General features: G+C 34.0%; 1 protein-coding gene across 1 annotated transcript in view; it reads right to left on the reverse strand.

Annotated features, from left to right (window-relative positions):
* Window positions 1-13,940, reverse strand: part of EDIL3 (EGF like repeats and discoidin domains 3) — a 319,001-nt gene that overhangs the window by 11,977 nt on the left and 293,084 nt on the right. The window contains exon 11 of the mRNA XM_042956589.1: window positions 9,104-9,259. Coding sequence (XP_042812523.1) covers window positions 9,104-9,259 — 156 coding nt within the window. The remainder of the gene's footprint in view (window positions 1-9,103; window positions 9,260-13,940) is intronic.

Raw genomic sequence — 13,940 nt, forward strand, 5'->3', positions numbered from 1 at the left:
TGACTATTCTATTGTGGACCTGTCGCTAATCAGTATTTTTAGTGTGTCAACATTTTTAATCAGTGGCTAGGGTCATAGTTGGGCTAACACTTGACGGTCCCTCACAGTCGTAATACAGGCACGACTTAATAAGAGAATGTGTAATTATTTTCCATGAGGGATAATGTCATTAAACAATTGTGCTTAATAATATATGTCAAACAAAAACATGAGATATTCAGAATTTTCACTGTGGATATTTTTATTAATTTCTGATGAGTGTGGATTAGGACGACAAAAATTAAGACACTTAAAGTTTTTTGGCATTTGAGCCTTGGGAAAATTAAGGCCATAAATATAATAATGATATGTAATAATAAAAATTACTTTCAATGAACATTTTACTTTAATAGCATGTTATGTAATGTATTTCATGTGTTTTTCACACATTTTTTCATTCATGCAGAAACATCTGTTACCTAGAAAAAGTATATGGTTTCAAATTTTAAGGTAACTTATCAAATTTTCCAGAAACCAAGAAGTTCTTATGTTTTTAGGATATAAGATAATTAACACAAATAAAAAAAAAAAAAAAAACATGTATTTAACCCTCACTGCATTTTTCTGCATTGTTTGCTCCTTTCTCCATTGTCAAAAACAAAACCCACAGATCCAAAAAGGCATCAGTTAGGCTGAGTTTGAAAATTAGGGTTTAATACATAATCTGACTGCAGTTAACCTCCCCCGGAAATGCAGTCTTAACTGGTCGGTCAGGAATTTTCTGATGGGCGCCAAGGAGTCTGCCACATGGGCTCTCTCCATCCCCCAGAGGAAGATGAAGTAATCTGCCTGATAAGACTCTTTGCTTTGACCCCTAAGGGAAAGCAGCCTTGCCTGGAACAATCCTCTTGTGCTAGTAACTCTTGTCCTATCCCCCCTCTATAAAAACCTTCCATTTTGTACGACTCTTCTGAGCTCCCTCTACTAGCTAGAAGGGATGCTGCCCATTCATACATCATTTAATAAAGCCAATTAGATCTTCACATTTACTGGGTTGAATTAAAAAAAATTTAACGTTTATTTATTATTGGGAGACAGAGAGACATAGAGTGTGAGCAGGGGAGGGATAGAGAGAGGAAGAGACACAGAATCTGAAGCAGGCTCCAGGCTCTGAGCTGTCAGCATAGAGCCGGATGTGGGGCTCAAACTCAGGATCTGTGAGATTATGACCAGAGCTGAAGTCCATTCCCTAACCAACTGAGCCACCCAGGTGCCTCTTGAATGTTTGTTTTTTAACATCTTGAACTTCTGTCTCACTGAGAATGAGGTTTCATAGCATCTGTGCTGGGATATTATATGTCACTAAATAAGAGTCATAGCGGCAGGGATGTTTTTCTTCCCTTTGTTCCCAGCCCACTCCCAAATCAGTGAGTTTTATGGATTTTGTGCCTGATGTTTGTTTTTCTTTTCTGCTACCTTATGGTGTGTCCTCAGACCAGCACTCTTTTTGTTTGTTTGTTTTAAATGAAGAAGATTAAAAAATCCAAATGGCATCTAAGAAATGTAAAGGCTTCAATGGCCAAAATTATTTTACATTGTTAGTCTTTAATATTATAGAATGTGAAATAACGTACAAAGAATTTTCTTTGCAACTTCAAAATTGATCCCTGAAGAAAGGCAATCAGCTTTCTATTGCTGTCTCCAAATAACCTGAATGACTTCTTAATGAGCTTCTTCAGATCAATGGCTTCTGACTGTTCCTGTGGCTAGTCTATCATTCTACCTTGCCTTTTATTTCCAGCATTTAGCCAGTTACTCGATTCTACAATTATAATTATTGAAGTTACTAACCCTCTCTTGCTCACCTCCATCCCAGTAGCCCCATTTCCTGGTCCTCCCTTCCTTTCCTTCTCATAAACCATTTACCCTGGGTTCAGGAACAAACATCTCTGGGTAGACAGGACACTTGGAGTTCATGTTAAATATGGAAATGGAAATACAGTCCTCCGTGTAGCTCATCTGCCCTTGTCTATTTGTGTCTGGACTTGCATCCAGTCTTGTGCCTTGTTTCTGACCTCAAGTCCCCATCTCACAACTGATTCTGGTAAGTGATTCCATATTGTGTTGTTCTCTGTGCACCTTAATAACTGCTATCATACTTCTCATTGGTGACAATATGCTGCTTTCTGAACTTAAATTTGTTCAGTGTGGATGTCCTTTCCCATTCCAGCAGGCATATCCAGATCTGCAAATGGCTTTTCACATTGATAGATCAATTCTTCTATAGTGGGTTTTTTTACAGAGATGTGGCTTTCTTGGTCCGAGGCCTTAGTAAAATTTACAGGGACTCCATTCTCTTTTTGTCAAGAACATGAATTATAAAAGCTACATAAGGAATCATTGGATTTCCTTGAATTTTTTAGTTGGTATACACAGGTTATGTCAATAACTGAACGTCTTTACTTACGTGTTTTTACTAAATATTTTGTCTCTGTATGTTATCAACCTTTATTAAAAAGGGTGACTCATCACTGAACTTTACATTCTGCCAAAACAGACACATTCTCACGTGATGTCTTAAGTTTGAAAATCTAATAACATCCACATTAATGTGAATACGGACAATTGTTTATTCTTCATACCAACACATATCCAAGTAAGGTCCCATAATACTGGATTGCGACAAGGAAGAAAGCAGATACAATTTTAAATAAGTTGATACCAGATGGTGTTTATTTAAATTACACTGTCCCTATTTTTAGACAATGCTGAAACTATAGCATTGTTTCTTTAACTTAGCTCCAATTAAGTCAATCACCAAATACCTAAGTAAGTACACTACAGTGACTACATATAAATCTCTGTCATGTAGGGGCACAACTCATTTGCTATTTTTGAATCCGAGTGCTTTGTGTAGAGTCAATTTGTTGTCAGAAAATGCTTTCAGAAAAGCAGCATCTTCTCTTTCTCTCCCTGCTTTATTTGAAAATAGTAGTAAGACTCTGAGTGGATGAGACTAATGGTCTCTAGGCAAGACGAGAGACTTGATGTCCTTGATCCTGCTGCTCAGAAACATGTGACTTTTCCACCTTGAAAGACTGATTCACTCTCTTTCACTTCCCCCAGCTAGAATCCTTCTCACCCAATGCCACTGGGGATTCCATTTATTTTACCTCCCAAGGGATTCTGTAGGTTCCAAATTTCTCACGCAGGTCAAATTTCAAAAGAGCAGCATGGCAATCGACTACTAAATTGACACCCCACCTGACCTCTGCCTCACTGAAGAGCTGGACTTCTGAGGCTTTAAATATTCACATTTAATTTCAGCTACCCGAGAGTGCCAGCTTCAGCAGGAATGAAAGGATGCCCTGTGGCATCTGTCCTTACTGATTAATTTGAATATATACTCCAATACAGACTATGAAGGCTTTGCTAATGGGGATTGGTGGAGTTGCTGCTTATTTTTTTTCCACATCGACGTTGAAAAAAGAAAGGAAGTAGACAAGAATGAGGATCTCTTCCCCGCACCCCCCCCCCGCCATTGGAGAGTCACAGACTTTTATGAAATGAGCATAATTTAATATTGTTCTTATTGTTCTCAGATTGTTCTAAGATCATGTTACTTATTTCCTATACTTGTTTTCTCAAGTTATACACTTGGCAGGTTATATTTGAAGTCTTCAAAATTAGCTGACTGTATCAAAGGTCTTCCACCATTCTCAAGTTCCTCATTAGACTGGGCTTTCTCTGACCCACTGTCATATTCAGGTTTTCCCCCAGTGTATCCAGCAGAATGTAGACGGTAACTGCCTGCTGAATAGATGATTGAATGAATATAAATGTCACATTCTTCGAGGTGCTTTCCCACCTAATCTGTGTTCCTAACTACTTAGATCTATTATTTAAATTTAAATTTTGTTTAAAACTAATACATGTTTACTTTCTGGTGTTCATGAGAGAAGTGGCAAATGTTAAAATCTAAACTTACTTTTGGAGACATTGATTCATACTGACTTCCACTGACAAATTAGTGGCCAGCCAGTCCTAAAGAATTATAATATAATACATTCCATTCTGACTAGAAGAATCCAAAACTACACTTAGTTTCAAAAACTTAAAGTTGGTGCCAATTAGAGTCATCTTTCCCACATGTGCTTATTATTCAAATTAGCTGGAGCCTCTGTAAACATTTAGATTTCCAACTCATCCCCAGAGAGCCAGAGGCAGCACCCAGAAATCAGTATTTTTTAACAAGCTCCCCCATGAGTGTTATGATCAGGTAATTTTGGTAACCAGTGAATTAGAGTTCACCAAGATGTTGCAAGATTGTTCTTGATGAATATGTGGCATTCACTGTTCAGGGCCAATAAAATCTTACTGTAAACAGAGTTTTGGATTACGTTCTTTTATAGAATATCCAGATTATAGTTGCAATTTATGCTTTTTAAAAACCTGGATAATTCGAGGGAGGGAGACAAATAGAATATTACCAGCATCTTTTTTTCCCCCAAGAAGAAAGCCCCCATGGTGTGAATTCAGGTTTATTTAAACACCATGACATTATGACTAATATATTGGATGAGAAAATCCATTTTCATTTCTAATTTTTCCATATAAGAAGGCTTCCTGAAATTTATTATTGTTTTACTTTGGCTTATAACCTTAAAAATTAAATACTGAAAGTGTCTGTCAAATTTTGCAATTTTCCTGCTAACTGCAATAAAAAACAGCTTCAGGCGTATAAAACAAATGTCACTTTCATGAGAGCAAAGGAACATTTGACTTTCAACTAAAAAATATATCTGAATCCATGTTGTAGAGAAATATTAAAGTTGGTTAAATGTTAGAAAATGTAGACTAGAAAGAGAAAAATAAGATTGTAGAGATCGTAATGAGGTAGTGTCATCACGTGCTCAATCATGAAAGATAAAATGAAGAATTTTGTCAAAAAATAAAATGTTAAAATAAATTATAGTTCTTATATAAGTTCTGAGAAGGTAGTGAGAAACTGACAATTCAATGAAGAGAACAGGCATCTATTTCTCTTCAGTTGACTTTTGGCATACACACACAAATATATATACATAATATATGTTGATACGTATATTTAGATACTCTTACATACATATATACTTTTTCCTTGACATCGCTTTCCTGAGGCTTAGTCCGTTATGACTAATAAAAACCAGAAAAGATATTCATACGTTTTTAAAAAAATTTGACATTCTTACATTTTTAGTATTTCATTTACACCACCTGTGGTAAACCTAGAAAATTGCTATTATTTTGAGATTGTTTTTCTGAAGTAATCTTATTTCTGGATCTGTATCACAATTCAATATAAACAGCCTAAAATCTATTAGAGCAAAGTGGTCAATAAAAACAGAAGGACACAAAAAGAATTAGAAAAATTTTTGAAAATATTTCCTTGGAAAGGTACATACAGAAAACATTTCACAAGCACATGTTTTGCCCTGCAACATTCAATTTATTTGTCATATTTGTGTGGATGAAAGTTTGTAGTTGAATTTACACTTGTAAACATTGCAGACTTTCTCCCTTATGGAAAGTAACCATGGGAAAGAAGATACAAATAATATTAGGAATCAATAGGAAATGGCTTATTCAGAAAAATTAATTTCTGAGTATAATATACTTAGTAAAAATAATAATAATAACAAAGCACAATAGTTATTTGGATTATATATAAACATTTATTTTGATTGGTATATGTATACATTGGAATGTGTGTGTGTATTATATATATATATATAATATAATTATAAATATATATAATATAATATAATTATATATATATATATATATAATACACACACACACACACACATATATATATATTTTTTTCCAAGTGTTCAAAGAACTTTTACAGTTCCTTCTTATACATTATTTCTTTATCATAATAGTAATTGCTATATTCTTATGTACAGTTTGTTGGTGTTTGTCATTTCCTTCAGGAGTAAATAGTAAACTTACCTAAGGCTTTTCTTCAACATACCAAATTATTTATAATACCATAAACAAACTGGCTTAGTTTTAAAACTACCAATTACATGGTATAAGTTTATCCAATTGTTATGTTTATAAATATTAAAATGGTTTAACTCTTCAGAAATTTTTACATTGAATAGATGATAGTGATTTATTGGCTCCCATAAGAATTCTGGCTTATATCCTATTCACCAAGTATCAATTTACTTTCATAGGTGACCAACTTGCCAGTGGGAGCCTATTTTTTTTACAGTAAGACTTATTTGGGGAATGTCAAAATCATATGTTATAATAAATGTGGTTCCTAAGTCCATGGATTGATAGTCATGGTCTATTTTGTGTTTCTAGAGGCAGGTTTCTAGGGCTCTACATTAATTTGAAGGTAGACTAAGTTTGTATGCTACAAAGCCTAAAGAAATCACTGCAATAACAACAAAAAAGTATACCAAGTAAGTGAACAACAACAACAACAACAAAATCTTAACTGGAATCATTAAAAAAACTTCAATTAATCCAAAAGAAGATAGAAACAAAAAAATGGAAAAGATGCAACAAGTAGAAAATAAGCAGAAAGATGATAGATTTAAACCCAATCATATTAACTTTCATATCAAATATAAATGGCTTAAATGCTCTAGTCAAAAAGCAGAGATAGTAGGATGGAAAAAGGAGACCCAACTATATGCTGCATAGAAGAAGTGCATTTCAAACATAAGGTACAAATAGGTTAAAAGTAAAAGAATGAAAAACACACACCAACATAGCATTAATCAAAAGAAAACTGGAGTGCCTCTATTAACAGCAAAATAGAATCCACATCAAAAAATATTTCCAGGGATAAAGGTCATTTTCCAATAATAAAGGAGCTAGTCGATGCAGTGGACTCCACAGTCCTAATTGTTCACACATCTTTTAACAGAGCTTCAAAATACATCAAGCAGGGGCGCCTGGGTGGCTAAGCGTCTGACTTCGGCTCAGGTTATTGATCTCACAGTTTGGTTTGTGAGTTCGAGCCCTCTCTCTGCCGGACTCTCTGCCCTCAACACAGATCCTGTTTCAGATCCTTTATTCCCCCTCTCTCTGTCCCTTCCCCGCTTACATGCTCTCTCTCTGTCTGTATCAAAATAAATAAATAAATAAAAATACATTCAAAATACATCAAGCAAACGCTGATATAACTATAAGAAGCAATAAAGAACATCACAATTATAGTTGGAAATTTCCACATTGCTCTTTCTGTAATTGATAGTACAAGGATATAGAAAATCAGTAAGGATATAAAATACCTGAATACTATCAAGTAACCTGGTCAACTTGATGAAAATTTTATATACAGTTCAGACAGATAATAAGTGTATTAACATGCAAATGCCTAATCTATTAATTAAAGGAAAAATTAAAAAATTATTTACATATAATCATGAAATGACAAGCTTAATGTAAATGGAGTCAAAAAATATTTAAGCAGTACAACAGTTTAATCATATTTTTCATTATACCTCCTCCCTAAATCAATCTATATAAGGATTTTGCTATTACAGATATGCTTTTTAGTGAACATTACACATGGAAAATGTATGAGAATACTTATCTCTTTTAAAATTAATTTTAAGAGCTATATAATTTATGAAGTTTAAAAAGCTTCATCTTACGGAACATATTTTCATTTTCTATGCATCAGAATGCCTACTGTGAAAAAGTGAAAGGTAGGAACTGAAATAGTTATTTACAATAAATCACAGCAGATATTTGACTACAGTCAAAAGTACATTTGAAGACAGTTTCACAAAAAACCCTATATACACTCAATCTACGATGCTACTGATTAGAAAACATGCCATTATTTTAGGTTCTTCTAGAAAATAATAAATGCCTCCGATTAAAATTATGACATTGTAAGATATACCAATTTCTGAGATGTTAAAATGTAAAATGTGTGTGTGTTCTGAGATGTTAAATGTATCTCTAGATGCTAAATGGATGTGTTCTGAGATATTAAAAGGTAAACAGGTGTGGATTTTATAATCTAAACCTAAAGATATGTCTCCCCTGAAATGAATTTTATGTGAAGTGAATTCAGACTCTGTTGACTCACTGAAATAGCCATCTAGGCTTAGTATTTCTTGGAAAATTAATAAATTCTCTGTCTTGAATTTTTGAAAAAGAAAGATATTCCCAACTCTCTGCTGGTGAATAATATACCAGGGAATAAAAAGGCTACACAAAATGGAAAAAAGTCATTGTGAACTCAGAAATACTTAACGTATTATATATTTCCCCCCAAATCCTTGAAGTAAGAAGTTTGTTTCTGTTGATGTCTTTAGAAAGGTAGAGTTCTTAGCACAAACATTCCAAGCAATGAATGAGTTGCAGTGTCATTGGCCCAACTGGTCCAATTAACATCTGGTCCAATTAGTTATTGATATGAACCCTGAGCACTTCCATTTTCTAGGGCCCCACACAAATTCAGACCAGGAGATACTACAGAACGATATTTAGAATGGTAAGAACATTTAGAAAAACAATTACAAATAGTATAGTGTAGAATTGGATGTTGCAATAATATATATTTATTACGATAATATTAAAACAGCTTACACAGGTTAAAAAAACTAAACAAATCTATTAATTAAAACACAATGAAGGAAACTGAGCAGAGAAACATCCTGTATTTTAATTTTGATGAAACAGTATAATAGTCAAAATTTGTTCATTTCTAAAATTCCTATTGTCAAAATAATCAAGGAAATATATAACTTAAAAATCTTTTAATTTTTAAAATATTTTTTGCCAAACTACATTTTTTGCCTAATGTCAGTAACGTTTTTTAATAGTAAAGTTAATAGTGACAAGTATTCAGACAATAAGTATTTACATGTGCTTTAAGTTAAATTATTCAAGCTCCTATTAGGTTTATAAAATATAAGCAAATTTTACTTAGCTGGATCTTAGATAATTGCTACTATGGAAAATGTTAGAATTTTTAATTTAACATACATTTCTCAGTGGATATAGCCATTATTTTTAATACATATGTCTAAGCAGTTCATTCAGTCATATTCAGATAGAGTTTGGTCCTTCACTTTGCATGTTATAAACCACCTGGATCACTTACCTTATCTTTTCTTTGCTTTTCATCCTGGTATACAGTCCAGTGTTCTCCATCATTGCTGTATGCTAGTTTGTAAGAACCTACGAACTGTACATGACCAAAATCTTTAGCTCCTTGTGTAATGATGCCAGTTACTTTGGTAGGGACCAGAAGGTCCACCTAAAAGAGGAAAAGACATAATTTAAATGCCACAGCAGAGACCATTATAAATGTGCAAGTTGCTCAAATTCAGGAGGTTAAGTAACATACATGTTAAAGCCAAAGATCCACTGATTATTTGTATTTTGAAACTGATGACTGAGTCTGTGATTGGCTAATAATTTTGACTTTGCCACTGGATAAACTTAGTTGAAAACCTGAATAACTATTTTGACTGTTTTAAAATAAAACGATGGTCATTTTAGTCTACCAATCAATTTTATATTAAACCAAATTCCTCTAGCTGTGCAGTTTTGTGCAACTAAGATTGAATAGGGCAGGCAGGGCTGATCTTCTTGGGATGAAGGTCTTCCCCAGCTTGTCTTCCAGAGCCTGTGCTTATAATTCAGTTTTCTGACATTACTGGTCATTTCAATTTTAATAAAAATCAGACTCTAGTTGTATACACATTAGGAATAGAAATGATATTATATGTATCACAGTTAAACATTAAATAAAAAGTCAACATTATTTCCATGAGTTTTAATCAGCTCAGGAATATATAATTGAATAATAGTAATCATTGTACAATGAAAATCTTGTTTAGAAAACTACAATTCTAAAAATGTTGAGGAGAAAGTTGGACATTCTTCAAAAATGAAGGAGGATTACAGTATGCATCCCTGATTTGTGGGATCTGTGCTCATGAGGTGGTTTTTCCTACAAAATACATACTTACAAAAGCAAAACACGCATGGAGACTCAGTAAGCATTAAATTAATCAAGATGTGATTGAAATGCAAAAGACAGCATTGATTTTCATGAAAAAGAATACATAACATTGAATAATTTAGTAGAATTCTGTTCTCTAATTCATGAAGCTTTTCTTATATCTTATTATGTTAATTAAAAAAATATAGGAATCTTTGTTTTCTATGTGGACAATTCTTGTAAGAGCTTTACCTTTAGGTTTATTAATGTTCCTTGATCTACAGCTTCCGCTCTCCTTCCACAATAGCGACCTACTTCCTCCTACTTCCTGTGACTAAGTGCCCTGCTTACATCCTTGATCTTATCATCTTTCACTGTCATGATCCCATATGTGACCTTGGTGGCTTTCAACCACTATGTCCTTTTGTTTCTATTTCAGGTTCTTTATCCTGTGAGATGTATGCAGCCACAAATAGACAGTCATGGGTCAGACATAGTCCATGAATGAAAAGAGAGAGCCAGGGTGAATATACTGAATAGACCATATTTAGTGATTGTATTTAGATGCTTTTCAATAAAGATATGAAAAAAGTTCCCAAAGTTTCACAGCCTAGGAAAATTTCTTTAAAAATTCACAGGGGATTTGACCACTTTTTGTAACACTGTTTAATTAAAGACATCAGACTCAACTTGGACAATGAAGTAAGACAGAAAACTACCTTTAATTCTTTATTAAAATACTTTAGAAAGTTTATCAAAACTAGAAAATATTTTTGTTTCTGCATATTTCCTAACATGTATTATATCATCTAAAATATCTATCCTGCAGCAAAGCAAGGTGGCAAAATGATGATACCTGGGAAGGAAACTTTTGTTGCCTCATACACACTATGCTAAGTGCTTTCTTGTGTGTCCTCAATGAATCCTCTCTACAGCCCTGTACAGTACCTTTGAGATGAGGGAACAGAGGCTAATATATTATAATGTGTGATCCAAAGATAGATAGTGAGTAAAGGGAGGATACTAGATTCAAATTCAACATTCTGATTCAAAGTTCCATCATACATAAAAATTCTCACTCAATGATTTCTTGCTATGCTTTGTGATTATTTCAGAAATTTCTGGAGAATCTCAAAGCTTTCTCACTACACTCATTAAACTTACAGAAACTCTAAGCTCCAAACCAAAACAATCCTGGATTTATAATACGAGAAGAGCCCTGTAATTTTTTTTAATGTTTGTTTGTTTGTTGTTTGTTTGTTTGTTTTTGAGAGAGAGAGAGAGAGAGAGAGAGAGGGAGAGAACATGTGCACATGAGTTAGGGGAGGGGAAGTGAGGGAGGGAGAGAGAGAATCCCAAGAAGGCTCTGTGCTGTCAGCGCAGACATGGGGCTCAAACCCACAAACCATGAGATCATGACCTGAGCCAAAATCAAGAGTTGGACACTTAACCGTCCGAGACACTCAGGTGCCCCAGAAGAGCCCTGTGTTTTAACATGAATTTTGGCTCTGTTACTTCACCTATCCAGGCTTAAAAATACAGATTGCTTTTGTTCTAAGTCCAAATATAATTGTGCAGACACCTAGGCATTGCTACTGGTCTTCAAAATGCTTTTAATGTTGTTGACACTCAATTAAATGGGCAAAAAATCTTCCAACACTCTGAGTCACTGTGTTGCTTGCAAGGCTATAAACACACAGGAACTCAAACTGTCTCCAAGAATATGAACATTTCCATGGCTTGATTCTTCACTCTTTAAACTTCTATGAGTGTTTAGCTACAATGACGCAATGAAGAGTCTTATAGCATATCTCTTTTTCTGTGGTATTTCTTAAAGTCAGCTGGGTTTCCTGCTGGGTGGAGATGTTTTCTCCTTAAGCTGTGTTTCTTGGCTCTTTCTAACAGATAACGTTTTTCTCCCACTCTAACTGCTCCCCTTCTCCAGCTTTTTTGTTTGTTTGTTTGTTTGTTTGTTTGTGATCTAGAAATGTTTTTCTTTTTTGTTCCAGTTAAGTAAATTTCTCTACTTTAATAGTCAGCAATCTGTTTCAAGCTGGATTTGTCCTAAAATTTGCTACTTAATGTAGCAAAAAAAACTTAGAATACCAGGCCTAAGCAAACCTTCTTTAATGTAAAAATAATCAGCATCCCACACTTAACACGAAGGTGCTGCAACAGGGTATATACAGTGAAACACACTCACAGACATGTCACCCTCATGTTCAGCATGCAGGATGATCCCAGAAAAGCTCATTTATCTGTATCTATGCTAACCCTTAGCTCATGAGCACTTTGCCCTCTTATGGATCTTCTGAGTTAAACTTGTACTGCAAACATGCTAGACAAAATGCCTTCAGCTGTCTTAGATAGACCTTTACCTCCAGGGGTTTGGCTCAAATACAGCAGGTTATTTAGGGCACTGAGCTGGCGTATGGGTAGACATTTGGCTTACTGCTCTGCTCTTCATGTCTGGATCTGTATTAAATGTGCCTTATATGTAACAATTCCCTCAATAAAAGTTTTGCTGGATTGAGTTAAAACTACTTCCTAAGTATGTTCTATGGACAAGAACCAACCATGCCTAAGGAGGCCACAAGGTACCATAACAGAAAATGCCAAGAGTCTTTCTCTTGTTTTTGTACAGAGGATACATTGGTCAAGGAAATATAGTATCACAGTGGCACCAACCAATTTTTACGGGGAAAGGCAACTAGTTAAAAATCTTCTCCGATCTTCTTAAGAGGCAGTCTATTGTAGAAGAGCTAGATGGTCTGGGTTCCCCAAATGGCTCTGCCCTCACTAGCTATATGCCCTTGGGAAAGCTACTTTATTTCTCTACATCTCAATTTCCTTATCTGAAAAATGAAGATAACAACCCTCATAGGATTTTTATGAGGATTAGGTGAATTAATATTTACTAAGTGTGTAAAAACAACATATAAAATATATTAAGGGCTATAATAGAATCTGCTAAGAGTAAAACAATAAATAAATCTGGGGAAATAATCTATTATCACTCTCAGAATGTTATTAGAAGCATAAATATAGAAACAGAGAAAGAGGGTGGTTAGATTGTCCTACAAGCAACTTCTGGAACATAGTATATTTTGGTCACCTTCTTAAAAAAATAGTAATTTCATCTTCAATTAAAATAGAGAAAATGTGAAGCAACTGAAATTCCCATTTATGGGTGAAATGTTTTACTAAAAGTAATATAATTTTATGGAATGTTGTACATCCTCATTTGAATACTAAGATTAATTACTGGAGGGAAATGGTTCCAAAATAATACTAAAAGAGAGAATTAGATTTGAAATTATGGTGATTTATTTTCCTTTAATTATATGAGTAAAAAATGAGAGATTCATATATAGAGAGGCTTAAATGACATAGAAGTAAAGAAAAAAGTATTGCATGAGGGTTATGTAGGAATGCAACTCTTATGTTGTAAAACATCATGTAATGTTTTAGTGAAGCATAAGTATTTTTAGAGTGTCTAACTTAGGAAAATTATAGAAAAACTAAGAGCATTTGTTTGACAAAGGTCAAGATAAATGGCATTTCAGATATCTGCATAACAGCTTGACAGATGGTTCCCTGGGAGAGCACACTAGGAAAGTCAGTTGATTTTCACAGAGATGTCCTTAAAGGGGTGAGGAAAATGAAAAGTGATACAGATAAACAGGTGTGCAACTGTGGATATTTTACATATAAATAATAGTAATAGTAATAATAGTAATAATAATGTGTAATGGCTGTGCAACAGTCTCTGTTACAGTTACATGATAAATATGAAAATTATTTAACAGGTCCCCTATTGATATTCCTTTAATTGGTTTCTACTTCTTTGCCATCAGTAAAAACTTAGAATGAACTCCCAAGTTCATATCTTCATTCACTGATGCAACTATTTCTTGTAGGCCTAAATGACCTGCCATTTGAAATGTGATATGCATTGTTTCCTTTCTCTCAAGAAAGATTATACACTTGC

The sequence above is a fragment of the Panthera tigris genome, chromosome A1, assembly GCF_018350195.1.
Source record: "Panthera tigris isolate Pti1 chromosome A1, P.tigris_Pti1_mat1.1, whole genome shotgun sequence".
NCBI lineage: Eukaryota > Metazoa > Chordata > Mammalia > Carnivora > Felidae > Panthera > Panthera tigris.